Source organism: Ornithorhynchus anatinus, chromosome 18, assembly GCF_004115215.2.
Source record: "Ornithorhynchus anatinus isolate Pmale09 chromosome 18, mOrnAna1.pri.v4, whole genome shotgun sequence".
In the NCBI taxonomy this organism is placed as follows: Eukaryota; Metazoa; Chordata; class Mammalia; order Monotremata; family Ornithorhynchidae; genus Ornithorhynchus; species Ornithorhynchus anatinus.
In genome coordinates this window covers 10,244,138-10,269,196 of record NC_041745.1, presented here as the reverse complement: position 1 = coordinate 10,269,196, position 25,059 = coordinate 10,244,138, and the positions used below count along the sequence as shown (strand labels likewise).

The 25,059-nt window shown below is 41.0% G+C and overlaps 1 protein-coding gene across 4 annotated transcripts in view; it reads left to right on the top strand.

The window, feature by feature from the left end:
* The window catches only part of USP9X (ubiquitin specific peptidase 9 X-linked), a 128,990-nt gene that overhangs the window by 79,389 nt on the left and 24,542 nt on the right, over nucleotides 1-25,059 (top strand). For all 4 annotated transcript variants that reach the window (XM_029083039.2, XM_029083038.2, XM_029083040.1 and 1 more), the window contains 14 exons: nucleotides 8-95; nucleotides 3,779-4,121; nucleotides 5,509-5,604; nucleotides 7,041-7,252; nucleotides 9,306-9,546; nucleotides 9,791-9,940; nucleotides 10,025-10,145; nucleotides 14,685-14,815; nucleotides 15,017-15,295; nucleotides 16,366-16,491; nucleotides 17,074-17,199; nucleotides 19,245-19,411; nucleotides 23,446-23,554; nucleotides 24,353-24,499. In XM_029083039.2, the coding sequence (XP_028938872.1) occupies nucleotides 8-95; nucleotides 3,779-4,121; nucleotides 5,509-5,604; nucleotides 7,041-7,252; nucleotides 9,306-9,546; nucleotides 9,791-9,940; nucleotides 10,025-10,145; nucleotides 14,685-14,815; nucleotides 15,017-15,295; nucleotides 16,366-16,491; nucleotides 17,074-17,199; nucleotides 19,245-19,411; nucleotides 23,446-23,554; nucleotides 24,353-24,499 (2,336 nt within the window). The remainder of the gene's footprint in view (nucleotides 1-7; nucleotides 96-3,778; nucleotides 4,122-5,508; nucleotides 5,605-7,040; nucleotides 7,253-9,305; nucleotides 9,547-9,790; nucleotides 9,941-10,024; nucleotides 10,146-14,684; nucleotides 14,816-15,016; nucleotides 15,296-16,365; nucleotides 16,492-17,073; nucleotides 17,200-19,244; nucleotides 19,412-23,445; nucleotides 23,555-24,352; nucleotides 24,500-25,059) is intronic.

Here is a 25,059-nt window from a genome sequence, read left to right as displayed (position 1 = left end):
CTTTTAGAGCATGGAGAATATGATCCCCAAACTGTGAGACCAGGAAGTAGATACAGTCATGTACAAGAGGTCCAGGAAAGACTTAACTTCCTCCGGTTGGTTTTTAAGTGATTGGCATTGACTTTATTGAATCACACAAAAAATGTTAAAAATCTATACTTATATGGTAGAGTGGAAATTTCCCCACTGACATTTAAAGTTTTCTCATGTTACGTTGAATTTCATTCTGCAGAAAAAGATTAGAAGGAAGTGTCATGCTATTTAGAGATAGGCCTCTCCATGATATTGATAATTTTTCGGTCTTATTATTTGAGAAAACAGTTCACGACCAGAGGATAACTTATAAATGGCAATTTAAGTTTGACACTGACCAGAATTGTTTTTTCTCAATTGCAAAGAAAGCAGTTTTTATGATCATTGAAGAATGTGGTAGTAGACATCTGTTTAATGCTTCTAATACTAATGTTAATATTAGAAGCATGAGAGTTTTTATTTCTTTTATTAGTCCTCCTTTCTCAAATTTTGTTCCTTCCCTGAGCATTTTCTTTGTCCTCTTTTTAACAAAAACTTCATCTTTTGAGCCTGTGAACCGTCTTTTCCACTGAGATGATCTTTGAACCTATTTTTTTTATGGTCCATTAGTCATTTGTTATTCACCAATTTAATTCCAAATCTTATTCTGCCCTAAGAAGAAGAAAAACACTTCTATTGAAACCATTCCTAATTGTATGAAAGAAGCAATAATCATTGATTAACCTTAAGATTTGAAGTGGCTGTGATACTTTCTGCAATTTTATTATTTCATTTTGAGAAATAATTCCATGATTTCCAAACTAAAAGTGTTTATTCCCAACTTATATGCAAATAATAGGAAACCACGTTAGTGGTGGTATGCTTCGTACATGCAGATTTTGACTTTCAAAAAATAACTTTACTTAGGATTCCACAATTGCTCTTGATTCACCTGTTCCCTGAAAAATAAATTCCAATCATCATCTCAGAATTTAAAACTGAGTAGTTGGTTTTCCAACAGTCATATCAAAAATACCTCTTCTTGGTTTTGTAACCCAGCTCTGAATTCTGAACAGAACAATTTGAATAGTTACCTTGTCCCTAGTTGTTTTAAAATGCCGCCAATAGCTTTAAGGTAGTTTTAAATCTGCCACTCCAGCCTCTGTGTACTGAGCCCTTACCCTGTTTGACAATATTTCATTATTGAAAGTTTGCTGTGTCCAGAAGACTCAGACAATTGTGGCAGAGTAATATCTTCTTCAGCTCTATCCCCAACTGCCCACCACGCTGCTCTCTCAGCCTTGGTGCCATCACTAGCTTTTGCCATGCTAGCCATGTTGCTGGTTGCCAGGAGCCCAGCAGGAAGTGGAGCTTCAGAAGGAGCAAGAAGAGACACTTCTACCCGCTTCTGAGAATTCTTACCCTGCTGCCTTGAGTGATGCCCCAGAGCAGACTTAGAGCCATCAGTTTTGGTGGAATGGTGGTGGCAGGATGGGCACAGTTGTAGGCTGGTTGGGGAGGAATAAATGAATTTGGAACTTGGAGGCAGGAGTATTGCATCCAACCCTGAGTGATGTCATCTCCCTGCAGTGCAAGATGAACAAAAAGTGAGATGGGCATGTCTCAGGAGTCAGTCAGAGGTATTTAGTGAGCACTTAATGTGTGCAGAGCACTGTCCTAAGCATTTGGGAAAGTAGAAGACCACAGAATCCCCATGGGGCCAGGATCGCAAGGGGCGGGCATGGCCATGGTAACTTTCCTCCTCCCACCTGATACTGTGGCTGTGGATTCTGTTTTAGTTGTTTTAATGTATGTTTTAGCTTTGATTTGCTGTTACTGGTTGTGATTTGTTTTTGTACACTGTCTTCCCTCACTTAGATTGTGAGACAGGGACCAGGCCGTATTATTTATCTTGCATTTACCCCAGTAGTAAATACAGGGCTTGGCACTTAGTAAGTGCTCAATAAATACCCACAGTAAGTATGTATGCTAAGGGTGCTCCCCACCCAAACCCTGTCCTCCTTCTGACTTTCCCATCGCAGTAGACAGCACCACCATCCTCCCTGTCTCACAAAGCCCATAACATTGGTATTATCCTCGACTCCTCTCTCTTATTCAACCCACCTATTCAGTCTGTCACCAAATGCTGTCGGTTCTACCTTCACAATTTCGCTGAAGTCCACCCTTTCTTCTCTGTCCAAACTACTACCGGATTGATTGAAGCACATATCCTATCAGGCCTTGCTTGACTACTGTATCTACCTCCTCCAGAGACCTCCCTGCCTTCTGTCTCTCCCCACACTGATACAGCAGATTACCCAGCCTGCTTCTTGTATCTCAGTCTAGTCTATCTCACCGCCAACCCCTTGCCCATACCCTGGAGCTCTCTCCCCCTTCAAATATAACAGAAGATCACTCTCCCCACCTTCAGATCTTTATTAAAATCACATGTCCTCCAATAGGACTTCCCTGACCACACCCTTCATTTCCCCTCTCCCTCGCCCTTCTGCATCAAGGCAGAAGCCCTTTATTCACCTCACCCTCAACCCCAGATCACTTATTTACATTTTTGTAATTCATTTTAGTGTCTGTCTCCCCCTCTATACTGTAAGCTCGTTGTGGGCAGGAAATGTATTTACCAATTCTATTATACTGTGTTCTTCCAAGTGCTTAGTTAAGTGCTCTGCGCACAGTAAGTGCTCATAAATATGATTGTTTAATGCAGATGTGTGTTTGATGTTGCTGGATGAGTGTATGTGTGTAAAGGCACCACTCTGTCCCTCTGCCTCTTTCTTATCCTGGCTAAAGTGTGGGTGATTTAACCAGTACTTTCTCTAATGATGATATTGGCTATCCAAACTAATTACCATCAAGAATTGTTTGGATAGCTGAGTAAAACCGAGTGCAGGTCTGCCAGTTGAATGGTCATGATGGATGTCTTTCACACCCCTGTTTCTACTCACACAGGTAACAAGTGTGTTCTTTGCTACTTTATTGAGTACTTATAGCGCCTCTTAATCCATGGAAGAGAAGTTGGCACTTCTGAAATTGGCTTTGACCATGGGTATTCTGCTGGACTACTGGGAAAATTGTACTGTTATCATTATTTTGGCCCACATGCAAGGCTTTGACCATTTTTTTCCAGTTTGCCCCTGGCTTAGAGCCCACACTTGAGGAGATATCCAAACCCTCTAAACCCTTAACCTGGAAATGAGAATTTTTTTAAGTTATCCTTTATACAGGGCAATTCTTAAGATCCTGGTCTTGCTCAGGCAGAAGTAGAGGTTCAGAGGGCCTCTCAAGGGGTTCCTATACCCCATATTTCAGAAACAATAGCTCTGACGACAGCGAGCATCTGAAGTTTGAAGAAATAAAAATCTAGGGCAGTAAACCATGTTTAATTTCATTTCCCCCTTTCTACAACCTGATTTCCTTTAGCCTCAATGCTTAATTTTTTCAAGATTCAGACCTCAAGCTCACGTGTGAATAGTTCGCATGACTGGGTTAGGAAGCTGATTAAGTAAAATCATGTAAGGAACCTTGAACCAAAATATTTTAATTCCAAATTAGATATATATATTTATATATAAGAGCAGAACAGCATCTTGCCTTGGGAATAGCACTTGCTGCTAGCTAGACTTTTCAAATGAAATGACCCAAACTCGAAGCCGTACTGTAATTTGAACATTGTGTTATTGTTTGTGCATTTATAGTTTGATAGCTGCATAACTTGTAGTGTTATTAATTATTGATTTCTCTCTTCAAGATTTTTATTGAAGGATGGTCAGCTGTGGCTCTGTGCACCTCAGGCGAAACAAATATGGAAATGTTTAGCTGAAAATGCAGTCTACCTTTGTGATCGTGAAGCCTGTTTTAAGTGGTATTCTAAATTGATGGGGGACGAGCCAGACTTAGACCCTGACATCAATAAGGACTTCTTTGAAAATAATGTGCTTCAGCTTGATCCTTCCCTACTAACAGAAAACGGGATGAAATGTTTTGAGCGATTTTTCAAAGCGGTGAACTGTCGAGAAGGGAAGCTGGTCGCCAAGAGGCGGGCCTATATGATGGATGATTTGGAATTAATAGGTTTAGATTACCTCTGGAGGGTAAGTGGCAATTGGGAAATAGTTGGAATGACCTCTTAGGTGAAATGTGATTCTCAGTAGCTTGTAGGTTACCCAGAATCTTAAGATACAAAGTAAGCAAATGCCAAAGTCTTTGTTAATGCCATAAATAGCAAAATAAACCAGTCTTTAGCCCTGGGGCTTCCGTCGCTGGTATTTGATTATTATCCAAATTCAGTGATGACAAATCCTGGATGGCTGACGAGGGTGGAGGTGTGTCGGGGTTGGGGGGAGGGTGATTTAAGGCTCCTAATGCATGGGGCAGTTACTTGCTGTTTTAGAATGTGATCTTTGGGAGATACCCAATCTTTAATCTGGGATTTACATTATTTCTTTTTAATTGCTCCTTGTTTGGAGCAATTCTAAGTATTCTGCACTTCCTCTGTCAAAAGAGTGGGGTGTAGAGGGCCTCTATGGGAACTCAAATGGGCTCCCTTGACTCCTGTTCCTAATGCTCCAGCTACCTTAATGGTAGTCGGGCACTTAGGAAACTTGTAATTCCAGGTGGAGAATGAGAAATAGTGAGATACCGTGCCCAAAATCTCACGGCACACATTAAAAACTTCCAGCTAAACAATTACAAGATATTCCATAGACCACTCCCCCAGTAGACTGTAAACTTCTTGTGGACAGGGATTGTGTATGCCGATTCTATTGTATTATACTTTCCCAAGAGGTTAGTTACGTGCTCAAATCGCATTCAGTGATTTGCCTAGGTCCAACTGAATGAGTGGACTGAAAATCAGAAGGCCGGCATTCTAGAAGAACCAGTTCTGTATTTAACTACATTTAATCTCTCTACCCCAGTTTCTCCAGCTATAAAATGGAGATATATCCACTGTCCACTTCGCAGGCATGTTGTGTGGGCAGACGGTTTACAACAGTGCTTGACACAGTGTGAGGGCTTAACAAATATAATAATATTAATTTTAGATAGAGAAGTGACAAAGTAGTGCAGGTTATTAACGAGTACAGCTTTAAACCTGAAACTATATAGTTTTTGTGTTCCTATTGGCTGTTTGGAAAATGGTTTACTTTATTACCATAGAGCAGCATAACTCTCTTTTGTGTGACTGTCAGTATTGGAAAAATTTAAGTGCTGTTTGTTGAGGCACTCTTCTGTCTCCCGGTTAATAAAAGAAAATTCTCTATTTCAGGAAATTGATTACTTTCTCAACTTGGTCATAGATCTGCTAATTTAAACATTTATTTGGGCTGTATTTTTCTATAATTATATTCCATAAATTGTTAGATTGAACTTGATTATTGGATATTGTATTAAGAGAAAACTGCAGATCTAAAGTTAGTTTCACTGCTTAATCAGAAATTTATTTAAAAGATATTAACACTGTCATTTTTCTGGAACTAGGTTGTGATTCAGGGAAATGATGACATTGCCAGCAGAGCAATAGATCTTCTTAAAGAGATCTACACTAACCTTGGACCGAGGTTACAAGTTAACCAGGTAATAATGTTTAGGATTGAATTTGAATTTAGAATCCTTTCCTTTGGCTAATATTTTTTCCCACCAGACAGTGGCTGTCACTGAAAGGGTAGGTGCCAGGAGCCATAGATTAGCACAATTGGTATATTTGCTTTGGTATCTTGTGTACATACCCACTTTTCCTAAAAGATTTTCATTAGGAATTCGGTTCAGGATCTCCTGAGTGCAAGCATAAACATAACATGCTTCCAGGATTTTTGCAGGTAGCATAGATGTCCCAGAACATCGTATGAGAATCTGGAAATGAGTCTTATACAAACATACAGACCTAGCATAGAGAGAGCGCAGGTGAGCTATTCAGTTGCCAAAAGCTTAGCTTGCAATAGACACTGTGTCAGCTTATGTAGTAAACTGAAATCCGCGACTTACAATACCAGTCTAAAATCTGATGTTTTAGAAAGTTCCATACCTTCATTTACCTTTTAGATCTTTGACTTGCTTCTTGTCATTTGTCTCCTGTCCCCACTGGTGACCACAACAGGCTTGTCTGTTTACGATTTTCATGTGACTTCCAATATTTATCCATATCACTCCCTAGCCTTATTGTTAGCATTTATGATGACAAAGAGAGAGCTACCTCAGAGGCTGTTCCCCAGAAGCATACAAGTTTTAGCTTACTTGTCCTACTGAAAGAAATGAGGAGCCCAACCCCACATTTCTAGCAGCCAGAAACAGACTTGGGAGGTGGCTGTAAATTCTTAGTTTGTCAGCCATAAGAGGAAGAGTAAAGGAAGGGAAGAGACTGAATGAGGTAGTGCACAGAGAATATATCTACCAAGTCTGTTATAATACTCTCCCAAGTGCTTAGAACAGTGCTCTGCACACAGTAAGCGCTCAAGAAGTACAATTCAGAGGAATTTGGATAGTTGGGGAAGTAAAGATATGGTTAAAAAAATCTAATAGAGATGCCATGGGATAAAGAAGGGAAAAATAGGACAAGGGGAACTGGAAAGTAGAAACAATGCAGGAGAGCTTCCTAACAGAAATGATTTTTCCATAAAGTTGGCGAAACACTCTCCCTTATGCATCGTCCGTCTAACCCGGGGTGGGGGAAAGAAAGGATGTTTGCTTTACAGTGTTACTCTGCCACTTAGCCGTTCACATTCCATCCACCCTTCCCTTTCCCCCAAAGCTTCTACAGCTCTTCGGAGCCTGGTACAGAGCTCTTTCATTGAAGAATAGAGCTTGGTGCAATCCAGAGAGCCTTTGAGTATCACCCTGGCTTATACTGCAGCTGTAAGGGAAGGCTTTTTTTAACCGTTGAATGTCGAAGCCTAAATCCCCTTGTTATGGTATTTAATTTTTCCACCCAGCCCACAGTATGCTTTAACTTCAAAGAGGGAAACAGGTTTTTTTAGGGTACAGTTAACAATTCCTATTTGTATTTATTTCTGCAGGTAGTGATCCATGAAGACTTTATTCAGTCCTGCTTTGATCGCTTGAAGGCCTCTTATGATACCTTGTGTGTGTTGGATGGTGACAAAGACAGTATTAATTGCGCAAGGCAAGAAGCGATACGGATGGTGCGAGTGTTGACTGTTTTAAGAGAGTATATAAATGAATGTGACAGTGATTACCATGAAGAAAGGACCATTTTGCCTATGTCAAGGTTTGTGAGAAATTGTGAAGTCGACATTTTGCTAGTTCAGGCTAATTTGACTAAGGGCAATTTTTATACAGTTCTAAAATTGTCTGCTTTTTAGTCAGTACTTCAAAAATTGGAGCCGTGTCAAGAGAATGGAGAAAAATATGTCCAATCTGAATATATTTACACTCCAAATTTTAATTTCTTTTGTTTTAACAAAAGCCAGACATTATAACCGCTTATAAACCAATTTCCTTCAAATTCTACTTTCGTATTCTTGCTGGTTTACTATACAGATAAGGACATTGTCAGAGAACTGAGGTCCTAAATTTGGCCTGCCTAAAAGAATTTTCATATTGGAGCAAATAGAGAATTTAATTCAAAAACAATTCACTTGGCCAGTCATTCAATAACTCCTTTTTCAGATGTTTGGTAAGAGTTCTTGTTCTTTCATAACCCAGTTCCTCCTCCTTGCTTGATTTTTTTGCATTGAAGGCATTGTCCTATGTGCGGCACCAGTCTTTTGCAATAGAAGCATGTTCCAATTTCAGTATCATGACTTCATTGGATATTCCAAGTAGAAATATGTTCAAATTAGAAAGTAGCAAGTGTCTGAACACTGCCTTGACACATAGCAGTAAGAAATTTTGAAAGCAGAAGACATTGCTAAAATTGATTTGGGTTTGAAAACCTCCTTGAAACTATTTGCAGAGTATCCTCTGAAGTCTGTTGTTAATAAACCACTGTTGCCAAGACATTGTAGAAAATTACTTTTTAAACACCTTATGAACTTTATTCTGTTAGTCTACCACTTAACTATTTATTGAGCACCCAAAGGTTAGATAGCTCTTTAATCACATTAAAGAATAAGCATGGTCCAGAACCAGAAATAACTTATGTTTTAATAGCGAGAAGAATGAAAAATAATGAATATTATATAAGGATGTATACTAGAAATGACTAAAGGACTCAAACTATTTACATTTAAAAAAAAAACAAACTTCTGTATCCAGAATTCTCTTCCCCTCTCAATGAAATTCATAATGCCAGACAGTTCTAACATCTTTCACAGTGATTTTCAATGCATGAAGGAAGGCGTGTTATTCTTTACCTACTTCCGTGTTTTTAGTCTCTATCCAGCTCTTAGAACTGTGTCTGGCACATAGTAAGCACTTAACAAATACCATTATTGTTAACTTCAAAACGAGTCAATTCCCCATTCAGCACTGTCGGCTAAATGCTCCCAGTTGTTATGATGAGGGCCATTTATGTCTCCTGAGGGGCTGGGAGGCATAGGGATTGGGGGGGTTGGGTCGGGGGGCTGGGAAAGGCATTCCCTAAGCACTTTTAGGCACCAAGGATTGGAGCATTCCCCTCCCCACACACACTCTCCGGATTCCACTTCTCAGATCATCACCGTGGATGGGGGTGGGCACGAGTAAGATTGGGGCAAGATCTGCTTCCTCCTAGGGTACTTGTCCTTTAGCTCTTTGTAAATCCACCAGCCTGCAAGTGGATGGATATCAGGGTGCTGCCAGAATTGAGGGAATTAAACTGCTTCTCCCGAGATCCTGACCGGTGTCCCTGCGGTTCACAGTTATGGGCGAATCATGGCGGGTGTGCCCTGCTTGGAGGCAGGACTTCCCAAAGCTCCCCCTACCATTCTTTCAGTTTGCTGTAAGGATGGCAAAGCCCTACCGATAGCACCCCAGAGGCAAAGTGGTTGGGTCTGGGGAGCCAAGTTGCCATTCTAGGCTCACCCCAGTACTCTCAACACCACATCTCAAGTTGGGGAGAGCGTTGGGGTCACCGAGGCTGCTAACACATTTCTCCGGGGTCATCTTCCTCTCCGGTACATTTGGGGCTGGGAATAGGGGACAAGTCCCCTGAGGCTTCCTAATGTTAAGTGGGATCTTACTGTATTAAAATATGTAAAAAAAATTTCTTTGCTCTTTGATAGCCCTTCATTGAAGTAATGCAAAAGAATGCAGGAAAAGTAACTACCGTAGTTTCTTGGCATCAACGTTAGTGGGCCTGTTAAAATACCTTGTACAATTGTGGTCTCCGTTTTTTGCAGAGCATTTCGTGGTAAACACATCACTTTGGTAGTTCGTTTTCCAAACCAAGGCCGGCAGGTAGAAGATCTGGACATTTGGTCTCACACAAATGACACAATTGGTTCAGTACGGCGATGTATTCTCAATCGTATTAAAGCTAATAGCGCCCATACAAAAGTAGAACTCTTTATTGGTGGTGAACTGGTAGATCCTGCAGATGATAGGAAATTAATTGGACAACTAAACCTCAAAGATAAAACGGTAAGTTCAGTTATCAGACTTAAGAGTAAAATGAGCTTTCAAATAGTGCTGTGCTCCGGTAACGACTGCAGGAGAATGAAAGTATCTTAATATGATATCATTGAAACTGTTCTGCTTCGTAAGGGAAGTTCTTATCGGTTGTGTTACGAGTAGTACTACGCGATGGATATGCGATTTGGTTCTTTTCACTTTAGGAAGTGTGCGTTTCCTTTTCTTTGCATACTTACCCAAGTATCACTTTCAGCTAATTACAGCCAAACTCACGCAGATAAGTTCCAATATGCCTTCAAGCCCTGATAGCTCTTCTGATTCCTCAACTGGTTCTCCAGGCAACCATGGCAATCATTATAGTGATGGTCCAAACCCAGAAGTAGAAAGCTGCCTACCTGGAGTGGTGAGTAGTTGAAACCATACAATAAATTATTCACTAGCCAATTTTCATAAGGTTTTTACAGACCTGGGTTTATCTTATCTTTAGATCATGTCAATGCATCCGAGATACATCTCTTTCCTATGGCAAGTTGCAGACTTGGGTAGCAGCCTGAGTATGTCACCCCTAAGAGATGGAGCAAGAGTGCTTATGAAACTTATGCCACCAGGTAAGTAAATGCACAAAATGGGTTTTAGTTAAATATTAAATTCAGTTTGGGCCACACTGAGGGTAATGGGCTAAATAAGTAGGGAAATTAAAAAACAGCTTCTGATGGAAGATCCGGCCCCTTCCTCGTCGAGCAAGACACAGTGCAAACAGAGATTGTTTTGGAGTTAGGAATGGCTCACTGACTGGAGCTGAACTTCCTTTTCTCACCTAAAATCCCTCTCCTGCTTTTCAGTCTTTCCACTTTTGATAACTTCTGCTGCCTTCTGCCCCCCCCATTGCTGACTATCCCTGTTCAGCCCCCACTTCTGACTTTGTTAGCCTCTCCACTCTTGCGAGCCAATCAGGGGCAATATTGCTACCTGTCTCAGTGGAGCTGAAGGAAGTCCTGCTACATTTTCTGTTTGGCAGCAAGTTTTTGGAACTGAAATTTGTGAGCCCAGATATAGAACAAGATTAAGCTTGAGTAATGGAAAAGAAATTTACCCTCTTATTCTGTAACACTTGATGTTCTCCCCACAGCACTTGTGTTCATATTCTTACACTATACCATTTCCCCAGCTCTAATTTCTTTTGTCTGCCTCCCACTCTATCAATCACTTGTAGTTACTTATCACTTAGCGCAGAGCACTGTACTAAGCACTTGGGAGTACAGTATAACAGAGTTGGTAGACACGTTCCCTGCCCACTACGAGCTTAGTCTAGAGGGGGAGACAGACATTAAAATAAATGAATAAGAGATATGTATGTAAGTGCTGTGGGGCCAGGGGCTGAAGAAAGGGAGCAAATCAGGGCAACAGATGCGAGTGGGAGAAGGGGAAATTAGGGGTTAGTAAGGGAAGGCCTCTTGGATAAGATGTCCCTTCAGTAAGGCTTTCAAGGTGGGGAGAGTCTGTCGGATATGAAAAGGGAGGGTGCTCCAGGCCAGAGGCAGAATGTGGGTGAAAGGTTGATGGTAAAATAGACAAGATTGAGGTACAGTGAGTAGGTTGGCATTACAGGAGCCAGGTGTGTGGGCTGGGTTGTGGGAGAGCAGCGAGGTGAGGTAGGGAGCAAGGTGATTGACGGCTTTAAAGCCAGTGGTAAGAAGGTGGAGGTGGATGAGCAACCACTGGAGCTTCTTGAGGAATGGGGAAGCAAGGTCTGATGGTTTCTGTAGAAAAATGTTCTGGGGTAGACTAGACTGGAAGTTACTTGTGAGCAGGGGTCACATCTCCCAACTCCATTTTATTGTACTTTCCCAAGTGCTTAATACAGTACTCTGCCCGCATTAACTGTTCAGTGCATACCATTGATGGATTGATTAAGGGTGTATAGCTTTTAGTGCATCGGGAGGGTGGTTAGGGGAAGTAAGGGCTTAGTTGGGGAAGGCCTCTTTGGGATTTTTTTTTCTTTAGGAGGGCTTTGTAGGTTAGAAGAGAAAGTTGAAGATAGTGGTCGGGCCGGGGCAAGGTGTGAAGGGGTAGGGTCAGAGGTGCAGCTGGAGGGAATAGAATTTGAAAGGAGGTGGGTGATCTCAAGAGACTGCTGGGAAGGATGGGAAAGTTGAAGAGGGGCCAGGAGGAGGAAGGAACTGGAGAGGAATAGAAGATTTTAGGGAGGATCATGCCTAATAGTTTTAGTTTTATTGATGAAGTATGTAGCAAGGTCATTAGTGGCAAGAGATGAGGGAGTGGAGAGACACAGGGTTTGGGGAGGGAGTTAAAAGTCAGAAACAGCTGACATAGGCAGTGGGCATGGAAGTCAATAAAGATGCCAAAGTATTGTTGCCGGGTAAAGGAGAGGGCAGAGTTAAAGCAGGTAAGCATGAGTTTGTAATGGAGGGGGTGGGCTGGTGTCTGAATTCCACCAGCAGCGCTCAGCAGCTCATGCTCGAGAGTAGAGGAAGCATATGTGGAGGTGATCCAGAAGTGCAGGTTGGTGGTATGTGATTTGAGGGTTAAGGGAGCGAGGAAATGGAGCTCAGTGGCGGGGGTGGTATGGAGGGGATGGATATGTCTATGAAGAGGAGACAGGAGTGGCATGATGGCTTTGGAAAATAAACGGAGGTCTCTGAGGGCCAGGACAGATGTGCCAAGGGAGGTAGAGAAGGCAGGCGACAAGGTGATGGTGAGATAGATTTCAGAGTTGGTGAGAATTACAGAGGTGGTACTGTTGAGGTATATTTCTTTTGGAGCCCTATAAATACCTTAAGTGTATAGGGTAGGACAAGTCTTTAAAAATTCATAGAAAATCTGGAGATGCAAGTTAACCTGCCACCAACAGGGTTAATTTACAAACAGTAGCACAGGTTTGATTTTAGAAGGTGTTGTCATAAATCTTCTTTCCCCTTGGTTGGTTCTGAAGCAGTGTGAAACTGATAGTAGAAATTCTGAAGTTCCTTATTTTTGTGGCTTACTCAGCTCCTTGTTAACTTTATCACCTGTCCTGAAGTTATTTCTTCCGTTCCCATAACCACCCTCCCGATGCACTAAGAGCTATACACCCTTAATCAATCCATCAATGGTATGCATTGAACAGTTAATGCGGGCAGAGTACTGTATTAAGCACTTGGGAAAGTACAATAAAATGGAGTTGGGAGATGTGACCCCTGCTCACCGTTCCCAAACATTCCACAGTTTCCTTGTGATGAGTTATTAGCCTTGAAATCTTTCCTTCAGGGACATTGGGCTGTGTCTTTAAGCATTTCAGTCATCTCTTTCATAATTGTCCTCTTAGAAACTTCATCCAACTGTTTTTGACAGGAAGAACTCATTTTTTGAGATAACTGGTTTTCTCTCAAGTAGTTGATGATTAACAATCACATCCTTAGCCTGAAACATTTTTTGAGATACGCTTATTTTTTTAGTTCTGTAAATATTTTTGTAGAGGTTATTTTTCTCATCAAAATGATATCCACTGTGTATTCAGTGCACCTTGGTTTGGTTTTGCATTTAACAGGTAGAAGTTTAGTGTGTCATTTGAAAGGCTTCATGTTCTTTGATATTGCTGTTCTCCAGCTGCCACCACTCTGGTCCAAGCCTGTGTCATATGGTTAAACTACTTTATCAACCTTCCTTCCTCTGCCTGCCTCTAGCCTCTCCCTATTTATACTTTGTACTGCTGCATGGATAATCATCCTGGTGCCGTTATTCAGCAAACATCTCTCCAAAAATTCTTTCCTGTTGACTTCAAGGCTTTTCTCCAGCTCTCTTCATCTTACATATCAACCAATCAGCAGTATTTATTGAGTGCTTACTGTGGGCAGAGCACTGTACTAAGTGCTTGGGAAAGTACAATATTAGAGAGTCGGTAGACACAATCCCTGACCACAAGGAACTTACAGTCTATATAGAAACATTCTTCGTCCACCACTCAGCAGCTCACATTCTCCCACACCCCACCCTCTGCTAAGGTCATCTCACTGTACCATACTCTGATCTCCCCCGCTTACACTATTTCACACCCACACTCTGCCAGACACTTATTTCGCCAGTCTTCAGTGCCTTCCTGAAATAGCACTTCCTCCTGAAACAGCGCTTCCTCCTAAAAACCTTTCTTGACTGATTCATATTCTCTCTCCTTCTCTCTCTCCACCCCCACGCCCCCCATTGCACCAACCTGGAATCAGTCATATTTAGTGAGCACTTACTATGTGCAGAGCAGTGTACTAAACACTTGGGAGAGTAAAAGAAAGCAGAATTGGGAGACATATTCCCTGCCCATAAGGAGTTTGTTTTATTCCTTTCTTCAGTGTCTGAATACATATGCATATTTTCATTTGAGTATTCAATTATTCAACTGTGTCATCTTGATATACAGTTGCTTCTTTCTAGTGTGTCCTTTTTCTTCCTCCTACTTTCTCTGTAAATAATTGTTCCTGCTTGCCTCCCCCATTAAATTGTAAGCCCCTTGAGAACCAGCGTGGCCTAGTGGGAAGAGCATGGGCCTAGGAGTCAGAGGACCTGAGTCCTAACCCCGGCTCTGCCACTTGGCTGCTGTGTGTATGACCTTGGGCAGGTCACTTGTCTGTGCCTCAGTTCCTTCATCTGCAAAATGGGGATCCAATACCTGTGCTCCTTCCTACTTAGAATGTGAGTCCCGTGTGGGACCTGATGATCTTGTACCTACCCCAGTGGTTGGCACAGAGTAAACACTGAACAAATATCACAATTTTTTTGTTATTATCGGCAAGGAATGTCTTTTGCCCCCTGTTTTACCCTCCCTCGTGCTTCTAGAGAACTTTTTTTGCTCAATAAACATCCATGAATGGGTGGAGTGCTATTGAAGCAGCAGGGTGATGATCTCAAGTTTTGTCGTACTATTATGTCAGAGACAAATAATTATAAAATATAAGCACAGAAAGTCAATATCGAGACAACTTAATTTTTGAGTCCTCAATTTCCTAAAAGAAGTTGCCTTAAGCTTTACTTTTGCAAATATAGTCAAGACCATTATCCAGTTATTTTTTCTCTTACTAGTTGAGACCGATGAAATATTCACAGGAGATTTTTAAAGTTGAAAATATTTACATGTTTCACTCTTGATCTTATCATTGCAGATAACACTACAGTAGAAAAACTAAGAGCTATTTGCTTAGACCATGCGAAACTTGGGGAAAGCAGTCTTAGCCCATCTCTTGATTCACTTTTTTTTGGACCTTCTGCCTCACAAGTGCTATATTTGATGGAGGTTTGTGACATTATTCAGGTTTTTTTCCTACCATTTTCCTTAAAAACTTATGTTGACTTTTAAATGACGGTGTATAGTTTTAGAATGTTCCATTAATAAGAATTTTGTCAAGTGACCAGAAAGCCTAGGTAATAGATGAAGTGAAGGAATGAATGACTTGGATTTCGGTATTAAGTTGCTAACTCGTTTTTCTCCTTTCAGGTAGTTTATGCCTTGTTAATGCCTGCCAACGCACCCTTGGGTGAAGATGCCAGTGACTTTCAATATAACTTCTTGAAAAGTGGAGGCTTGCCTCTCGTACTGAGCATGCTGACAAGAAATAACTTCCTGCCAAGCGCAGATAAAGAAACACGAAGGGGTGCCTACCTGAACGCTCTAAAAATAGCCAAATTGTTACTTACTGCCGTCGGCTATGGCCATGTACGAGCTGTAGCCGAAGCTTGCCAGCCAGTTGTGGAAGGCACAAGTCCCTTGTCACCGGTAACACGCTTTCTCATGTACTCTTGTGGGAAAGAAAAATGAGTGGTGGTGGTGTCTGAGTTTTTCTTATGCAAGTTTTATTCATAAAACTAGATCTAAATCCAGTATCTATAAAATATACAAAGGACTGACTCAAAGTAGAGAGGAGTAAAAATAAAGGGAACCATTTGTACTCTGTGAAATAGTTTTGTCAAATGGGATTAAATATATTGAACTGTAACCCGTATGTTTAACATCGTCTTTGCTGCATAGAAATAGGGGACAAGGATTTGGGACTTGCCAAGTTTCCTTGGGGAGTATGGATGTGGCCCTCATTGTTGCCGTGTTAATGGGGCATATTTAGATGACAAGATGGCTGATAGAGGAATCAAGTCAGGATAGGATAAATCATTGGATGAGCATTGTAGTGGTTTGGATGGAGAGGAAAGGATGGAGTTTAGCAATCAGTCGGTGGGAAATGTGAGAACAGACTGTAGGATTCTCAAACAACCACTGTATTGGGAGCTAAAATGGGATAATTATAGGAAAGGTGGATAGCTTAAACATTTTAGGGAGAAGTGAAGAAAAACCTCAAATCATGTGGCCTACCAATAGACAGATGGGAGACGTCTGAAGACAAATCCACCTGGCAAACCGCTGTTAGACATTGAGTAACTGTAGCAGGAGGCATTGGAGGGGAAAGGAGGTATTGGTCGGCCCCTATTGTTCCTAATGGTAGCCGCACAGACCTTCCACAGTGGTAAAACCTCAGTGCCCGTTTGCATCAACCTGGAACTTGGAGGGCGGCTTGCTGCTGTTGTTAAACACTTGCCAAGTTCCAGTGCGAACCAAATGATGCAATTATCCTTATTTCATTAAAGCACTATTAAGAAAAGGGGATATATATTCACACCCTATTTTGCCACATCCATTCAGAAGACACATTTAATAGGAAGGAAATCCCAAGAGAGCTGCTACTCTCCTCCTGGATTTTTAGAATAAAGCATAATTCTTATTGTTTTTTTAAGAGAAAGTTGGTTGGGTATGGGGGATACCCTTTTTTTTTAAGTACTTAAATTAACCCGTTTCAGATAAACCAGGCAACCCATGATCAAGCAGTGGTGCTACAAAATGCCCTTCAGAACATTCCTAATCCAACATCTGAGTGCATGCTTAGAAATGTGGCAATACGGCTCGCCCAACAAATATCTGATGAGGTTAGTATAAACTGTACGTTTTCTTTATAGGTGGTTAATTGTATCCTGCAGTTAAAATTTCTTAAATAAATTTAAAGCTGGAAAACTATCCTTTACCCCGGACCCGCATTCATTCAAACCTTTTGGCTTCACTTTTTTGAGTCTGCTGAAAGTTTGTTTTACTTGTATTATTATTCAAAGCAGCAGTGAAGTATTTTTAATGTTTCATTAAAGGTATCTGTACTGCAGAGGTAAAAAGTCTCCGTTTGGATCAGGCCTTTCAGATTACCATTTTGGTATCTATGTAATTTAAGATTATCGTCACCCCAAAAATGGTGTGTGTCAGTGTAAAATGTAAAGACACGTCAATATTTTTATGTTGTTCTAGAATAATTGTATCTTGTGCTTTCTTTGCTGTTGCACATTTCATTCAGTTGTATTGAGCGCTTACTGTGTGCAGAGCATTGTACGAAGTGCATTTCTTGAAAGGGTGCCTGATGTTTTTAGGCATAGTGGATGCCACATTTTAGCTTCATGATTCTGGTAGCCGTATTAATCATCAGTGGTATTTGAGTGCTTAATGTTCTCGTTTATCTTTTGCAGGCTTCAAAATACATCCCTGATATCTGTGTAATTAGAGCAGTGCAAAAAATTGTCTGGGCATCGGGCTGTGGGTCAGTGCAGCTTGTGTTTAGTGCGAATGAAGATATTAGTAAAATTTATGAAAAGGTAAGAGTTCTTGTACACTGATTCGTTTTGAAAGTTCTAGGTACGAAATTGGCCTTCAATGCAGAGAATCTCAAAATTTCTCAATATCAATAATTAAAGGATGTCACCCATAAAAAAATTCTGAAGGTAGAATTGCAGTTTCCTCTCTGTTTCTATTTAATTGATCATATTTATGATCGCTTACTATGTGCAGCACACTGTACTAAGCACTTGGGAGAGTATAAGGCAACAGAATTAGCAGTCTTGTTCCCTGCCCATAGCGAGCTTACAATCTAAAGAGTTTATCTACCTGATCTTCATATTTAAATCTATCGATCATTAGTATTCATTGCACTTACTATGTGCAAAACACTGCAGAAAGCACTTTGGGCAAGTACATTGCAAAAAGAATTAGACAAGTTCCCTGCCCATAACGAAATGATTGTCCAGTGTGGATGACAGGATTGTTTGGTACTTTTTAAAAACAGGAATAGAGAGAAGTGAAGGGAGTAATCTTATCGGTGTAATCTGAAATGACATCTGATATCCTTCCACTTGCTTGTTGAGGATGTGGACTTATGACCCACAGTAGCTGGCAGTTCAGAAGTCAGATATATTTCCTGTTTTGATATGTGAGGGATGAGGGGCCAGATGATGTGCACCATTGTATTTTCATGGGCACAATGTACAAGTAATGAAAGATTCTTAGTGCGCCCCCGCCATGGATAGTCTCATCAGCAGCAGTGTCGATTTAGAACCAAAGGACGTACATGCATGTGTGTGTGTGTGTTCATTCAGTAATATTTATTGAGAGCTTACTCAATTACTTATACTGAGTGAAGACCACTGTACTAAGTGCTTGGAGGAGTACAATGTTACAATAAACAGACTCATTCCCTACCCATAATGAGCTGTGTGACCTTGGGCAAATCACTTAACTTCTCTGTGCCTCAGTTACCTCATCTATAAAATGGGGTTTAAGATGATGAGCCCCACGTGGGACAACCTGTTAACCCTGTATCTACCCTAGTGCTTAGAACAGTGCTTGGCACATAGTAAGCACTCTAACAAATATGATCATTATTATTGTAAATTACAAATATGTGCATAAATGCTTTGAGACTGGCGTATGGTGAACTAAGGGAGAAAGGCAGGAAAGAAGGGAGTAAGAGAAGAGGAAGTCAGGGAAGAGAAGGCCTGAGATGTGCCCTAAATAAGACTTTGAAGGGCGGGGAGAGTAATTGACTGTCAGATTTGAGGAGGGAGGGAGTTCCAGGCCAGAGGCAGGACATGGACGAGGGATAGGCGGCGAGATATGTGAGATTGAGGTGGGGGGTTTATGTATGTACACACTACATATTTAGAGATGACATCACTGCCAATAACCTTTACCTGTAGGATCAAATGTGGCTGAAAAGTCGAGACAGAGTTCTGACTACATTGTGCATACATGAGGATTGTACCTGGTTGTCACAGGTGCTGTTTGCAGCACCTGAGCTCTATTGTAGCAGATCATTAAAATTCAAAAACAAGTGGTTAAGTACTTCGAAATCAAGAATTGCATGCCAATTTATCCTTCACTTTCTTAACTGGCTGTGTTTAAACAAATTTCCCCAAAAATTGGTTACTAAGGAAAAAACCATCAATGCCTTTCTGAAACAGAAAATGTTTTAACCTAGAAAGGTCAGGGATTTTGACCAAAATAACAAGCAGCTCAAAGGACAGGTATATTTTCCTGTTGCAGAGTATTTACAAATCTGCGAGAGTGTATACATAATCCCTCATGCTTAGAGATGACACCACTTAAAGTGAGCTTTATTTGTAAGAGTGAGTGTGTCTAAAAAGTCATCTGTAGTATGCCACTAGAGTGATGATCATGTATTAGAAATAAGGTCTGAGAAAGATAGGACTTCTGTTTTAAGTGGGAAGATGTCACATTACGATTTTGCGCATCATTTTAGGTTCGTTGTCTAGCTGTATTGAAGATGGAATTGGATTTTTAAAATACACAAATGTGCAATGTATTGTGCACATTTAGAAATTTGCTTCTAATTGCAATTTTTCAGACCAATGCAGGCCACGAACCTGACATGGAAGACGAACAAGTATGCTGTGAAGCATTGGAAGTGATGACACTCTGCTTCGCTTTGATCCCAACAGCACTGGATGCACTTAGTAAAGAAAAAGCTTGGCAGACGTTTATCATCGACTTGTTATTGCACTGTCACAGCAAGTAAGTTCTGATTGTTTTTTAAGATCCTTATATTCTTGAGTTTGTTTTGGGGCTAATCTGTGGTAAGTCATGATCATCATCGATGATATTTACTGAGCGCTTACCATGTGCACAGAGAACTTTACTATCACTTGGGAGAGTACAGTGATGGGTAAATAAGTCTCTGAGAATCAAATTTTCATTCCTGGGAAGTAAGGAGAGTATATTATTGTGGAACCATAAATGCTTCCCCTTCACCACTCTGGTAATCGGACATTCAATAGCAGTTTTGGCTGATCCCTTGGGAGGAAAGTCTTCACCAAGAGGAAGTTGTTTACAATGACTGGGAAACGTTTGCATTCTTCCCAGGTGATCAGAAGAGGGTGAAAGCCTTAAGAGCCTGTGAATTCTCCTTAAGTTTTCCAAACTCTTCCCAGACATTCTAAGAGGACATTTTAGATGGCCCATTGAAGAAAGCGGCAAGGTTTTCTTCCCACAGTCCTCCCTTAAGAAAAAACTAGTTTTGGGAGCATTTCAGCTGGTTGCCTTCCTATCAGATACCTGAACCGGGAAGATACTGAACTCAAGTCCCTTTTCTGGTTCTGAAGAGTTATGCGGGGGAGTGGGTCGTTCTCAGCTTGGGTCTTTCACCTATATTGTACTCTCCCAAGCACCAAGTCACGAAGTCTGATGATGATGATGATCAGGGACTGTCCTGTCAGGAATGAAGGACGACTCTCTGGTCCTGGGACCGGCGGAACAGAATTGATTATCAGGCTTGTGGTTTCTGCAGTTCTCTTCCTGCCAGTCATATTCTTGCTGGGGGACAGAGAGCAGGGAGCAAGAAGGAAGCCAGGGTTGCTGCTCACTGTTAAATGCAGGCAAAGGTTTCCATTTGTTTTTGTCCCCTGCAATCCAACAGAGAGGACCCATTTGCGGCCCAAATGACTGCAGCGTAATGCTAATGTTCTGATATATCGCTGCGATTTGGCAGGCAGTTGCCTTGATAGCCAGCCATTGTAGTGTACTCCCACGTTAGCCAGTGATTTTTCAAGCTTCCTGCCGGGCCTCTCCACTCTTTGGGACTCCTTAGATTATTGGATCCGAAACCTTCACCACTGATGACAATAGCCCCAGCGGGCAGATGGGAACCCAGATCGAACAATGGTATTTATTTAGCACTTACTGCGTGGAGAGCGCTGCACTAAGCACTTGGGAAAGTGTACTACAGTAGAAATGGTAGACATGATTTCTGCTCACAGGAGTTTATAGTCTACCGGGGGATACAGACATTAAATTACAGATAGGGGAAATGACAGAGTAGAAAGACCCATACATAAGTGCTGTGGGGTAAGGAAACAGGCTCAGAGAGGGTGAGTTGCCCACGGTCACATAGCAGTCCAGAGGTAGAGGTGGGACTAGAACCCAGCTCTCAGTACAAAATACTACCCAAATGGGAACTCTAGTCATGAAAATAGTACGTTTTGATAATGTTTGTAGTTATTTGTAATCAAATGTATTAAGTGCTTACTGTGTGCAGAGCACTGTACTAAGCATTTGTAAAAGTACATTATTAGTAGGGCCCTTGTCCTTTCTAGTTCTCAAAGGATCCTTTGGGCTTGTATCCTGTCCCCTTGTTTCTCCAAAAAGTCCAACAGGGTCTTTCGGGGTGATGGGTGTGCAATGGACACACGTTAAGCAGTAAAGAGAAAGCACCTTCTTGAGTGGTACCGGACAGTAGCAGTAGGGATTTCTGGCTGCCCCAGTCAGTGGTCTATAAAACCAGGGTAAAATGAGAGAGATTGCCTTTCCTGAAGCTCAGGCATTCTCCAAACATGTCCTCCTCAATGAAACTGAACATCCCCAGTGGGAAAAGCCCGGCCGTAAGAGTCAGAGGACTTGGGTGCTAATCCCAGCTCAGCCACTTACCTGCTATGTGACTTTGGGCAAATCACTTCACTTTTCTGGGCCTCATTCCCCTCTTCTGCAAAATGGGGATTTCAGATCCTGTCCTCCCTCCTGCATAGACTGGGAACCCCATGTGGTACCTGATTATCTTGTATCAACCCCCCCATTGGCAAGCATGGTACAGTGCTTGCCACATAACAGGTGCTTAATGTATGCCATTATTATTATTATCATCGTCATCATTACTCTTTCCACTGGGCCAACTAAAGCAGGAGTACTTGGCTGTCCACACAGTAGGCACAGTGCATTTCACCTGAACGTTCAGGTGCTGAGTAAATATCATTGATTGATAAATTGTTCTAAAGTTCAGGACACTTTCTAGATAATGAATCATTCAGTTGCTTGGGAGGGGTTGATCAACTGAGTTTAATGTCCTTTTTTTTCTTGGTTGGTTAGTCCAATCCCAGTGATATCCTTCTGTTTGTTAATAAATTGTGCTCAAAATGTATGTTGACCAGTAACATTGATCATACTGTTCTTTAATAAACTGTCTTAATAATAACAATGATGGTATTTGTTAAGTGCTTACTATGTGCCAAGCACTGTTCTAAACACTGGGGTAGATACAAGGTAATCAGGTTGTCCCATGTGGGACTCGGTCTTAATCCCCATTTTACAGGTAACTGAAGCCCAAAGAAGTTAAGTGACTTTCCCAAAGTCATGTAGCTGATAAGTGGCGGAGCCAGGATTAGAATCCATGACCTCTGACTCCCAAGCCTGTGCTTTTTCCACATAGAACCCTTTTGACAGTTTAAAGAAAAGAGCTAGTTCTAAAGAAAAAAACTTTTCTGTTTTTCACCCATGGAGTTAAAAATTCAGCATAAAATTAGAAAACACAATTGATCATATATTCATTTTTTTCTGTGAATTCTCATATACCCTGTCTTTCAGGTTGTGATTTTTGTACCCATTTCAGTGTCAGCTAAGAAGTTCAGAATAGGCATTAATTTAAAAATTCAGAAATATAAATTCTCAAGAAATATGGTGTTTCTGAAGTATCTCTTTGACATTGGATTGTTCTTTACTGTTTCAGATTGTGGAAGTCTATTTCTTATTATCCTGGCAGTAGTATCAAATGATTCAAATGATGTGTGTAATTTATTGGCACACAGTCTTTATTTTATATCTTTTTGTATTTAGGAAATGGTATTGTAAGATGTAGTTATTTCAGTTGGTGGTTTTGGGGTGTTTGCATGTATTTTTAAGGAAACTGGGAGAAAAGTACCTTAAATGAGGGATTTTTTTTCTATCCCATCCCCCATTACCAAATTTTGCATGGTGTGATGGAACGACTATGGTTCTAAGAGTCAGGAGACCTAGGTCCTAATCTTGCTCCCAGCCAAAGGAGAAAAGGTGTTTTACAGATGGGGAAACTGAAGCCCAAAAAGGTTATCTGCTCAGGGGTACACAGCAGTCCTTTTTGAGCTTTAATTTCCCCATCTGTAAAATACCTTTTCTCCTTTGCCTGGGAGACTGGGAGCCCTGAATGGAGCAGGTTCTGTGTCCAATCTAATTGACTTGGCTTTACCCTAGAGCCCTTCTCGTGGTGCATCTTTTTATTTTATTTTAGATGGTATTTGTTAAGCACTCCCTTCGTGCCAGACACTGTATTAAGTGCTGGGGTAGATGAGAGATAATCAGATTGGACACAATCCATGTCTCACATGGGGCTCACTGTCTGAATCCCCATTTTACAGAGGAGGTAAGTGAGACACAGAGGAAGGGAAGTGACTTGCCCAAGATCACACAGCTGACAGGTGGCAGAGCCAGGATTAGAATCCAGGTTGTCTGACTCCCATTCCCAGGCTCTTTACATTAGGCACCCTGCTTCTCTAGTGCTTGGCACATAGTAAGCATTCAGCAAACACCATCGTTATAATTATATTCCAAAATCAGAGGCTATTAAACTCAGTTTTAAAATGAAGATTTGTCAGTGTTTTTCTTGCTAGTTTCCAGGTAGAGACTAAATCCGATGGTATCTACTTTAAATGTTTCATTGATTTATCTTAGGCTGTAATAAAATAAGCCACTAATGATTGAAACTACATGTATTTTCTTTCCATAAATATGATATATTGATATTTCAGAACCGTTCGTCAGATGGCACAGGAGCAGTTCTTTTTAATGGCTACAAGGTGTTGCATGGGACATAGGCCTCTGCTTTTCTTCATTACTCTGCTGTTTACTGTTTTAGGGGTAAGGCTTTGTCATTAAATATGCTTTATAGGAAGTTTATGAACTTAGCAAGCATTCATTTCCATGCAAGAGAGATTATCTGCTACTCTCATCTCTCCAGTCACCTACCAATTGCTCCTTCCTTTCACCCTGGAATTCCTTCCCACCAGGAATTCACTCATGCTTCCCTCAAACCCCATCTAAAAATGACGTCTCCAAGAGGCCTTCCCCAATTTTGTCTGGTCTCCCCAATTTGTATTTCCCCAACTGCCCCTTCTGGATCTGTTAAGCATTTACACACTCACAACTCCCCAAAGCACAAATACACTTATCTTTATATTCTGTTACTTGCTCCTCCCTGTAATTTATTTTAATGTCTGTCTCTCCCTCTAGATTGTAAGCTCCTCGAGGGCAAAGGTCAAGCCTTATAACTTTGTGTACCCTCCCAAGCACTTGGGACAGTGTTCTGCACACAGTAGGCTCTCATTTAATGCTATTGATTAAATCATTAAACCATAGATAACTGATATTTTTTTCTAAAATAGATCCTCTGGCAATTTCCCATGGGTTCATTTCAACTTGATTTCTTCTGAATACGAATAGATCTTTTTAAAGATCTCTTTTTTGAATGTCATTTTTGAAAGAAAAATGTATTTATTGATATTCCCAACTATAATTTTTTAAATGAAGATTATTTGCCAATTAAAATAATTGACTTAGTTGACCGTAAAATCATGATCTCCTTTTCGGGTGTAATTAAAAGCAATGTAGCCACTGGGCATAAAAGCAGATATTAATGCTGTTTTGGTTTTATTATAGAGCACAGCTAGAGAGCGAGCTAAGCATTCGGGAGACTACTTCACTCTGTTAAGGCACCTTCTTAATTATGCTTACAATAGTAATATAAATGTACCCAATGCTGAAGTCCTTCTCAATAATGAAATTGACTGGCTTAAACGGATTAGGGTAAGTTGCCACGTGCATTGAATCGTAATATAGAAAGTTTGAGTTTGGGGTGTTTTTTTTTTAATTTAACTACTAAGAATTTAAAGTCATTAAAATTTCAGGAGTAGGAGAAGCAAAAGAAGAAATAAATAGGGTTGTCTGGTTTGAAGACCACACCGCTGGTTAAGAATCTAGCTTTGATAGGCTTCACCAACACCGCTTCAATTGAAGTAGGGAGAACCTGGTGAGATTACCTCTCATTTATTTTTTTTTCTAAAAGACACCTTTGAACATCGCAAGCCAAACTTCCTCTTGCAACCTAATAAGCCAAACATGCCCTCTGGAAGGGCAGCTGAAAAAACAACATCCCTGCCACTGACTCCTATGTTGGAGTGAGGCATTTCTCATCCCAGTGAAGAAGCACTTGACTGTCAAGGAGTTCCTCCAAATGCACCTCTCTGCAACACATCTAGGATGCATTCAGTAGGGAGGAGGGTGGAGGGTTGGCCTTTGAACTCTTGGCACTATCACTGGAAGAAAGCTCCCGATTGGCATATCCTGGAAGTACATATCAGGGCTCA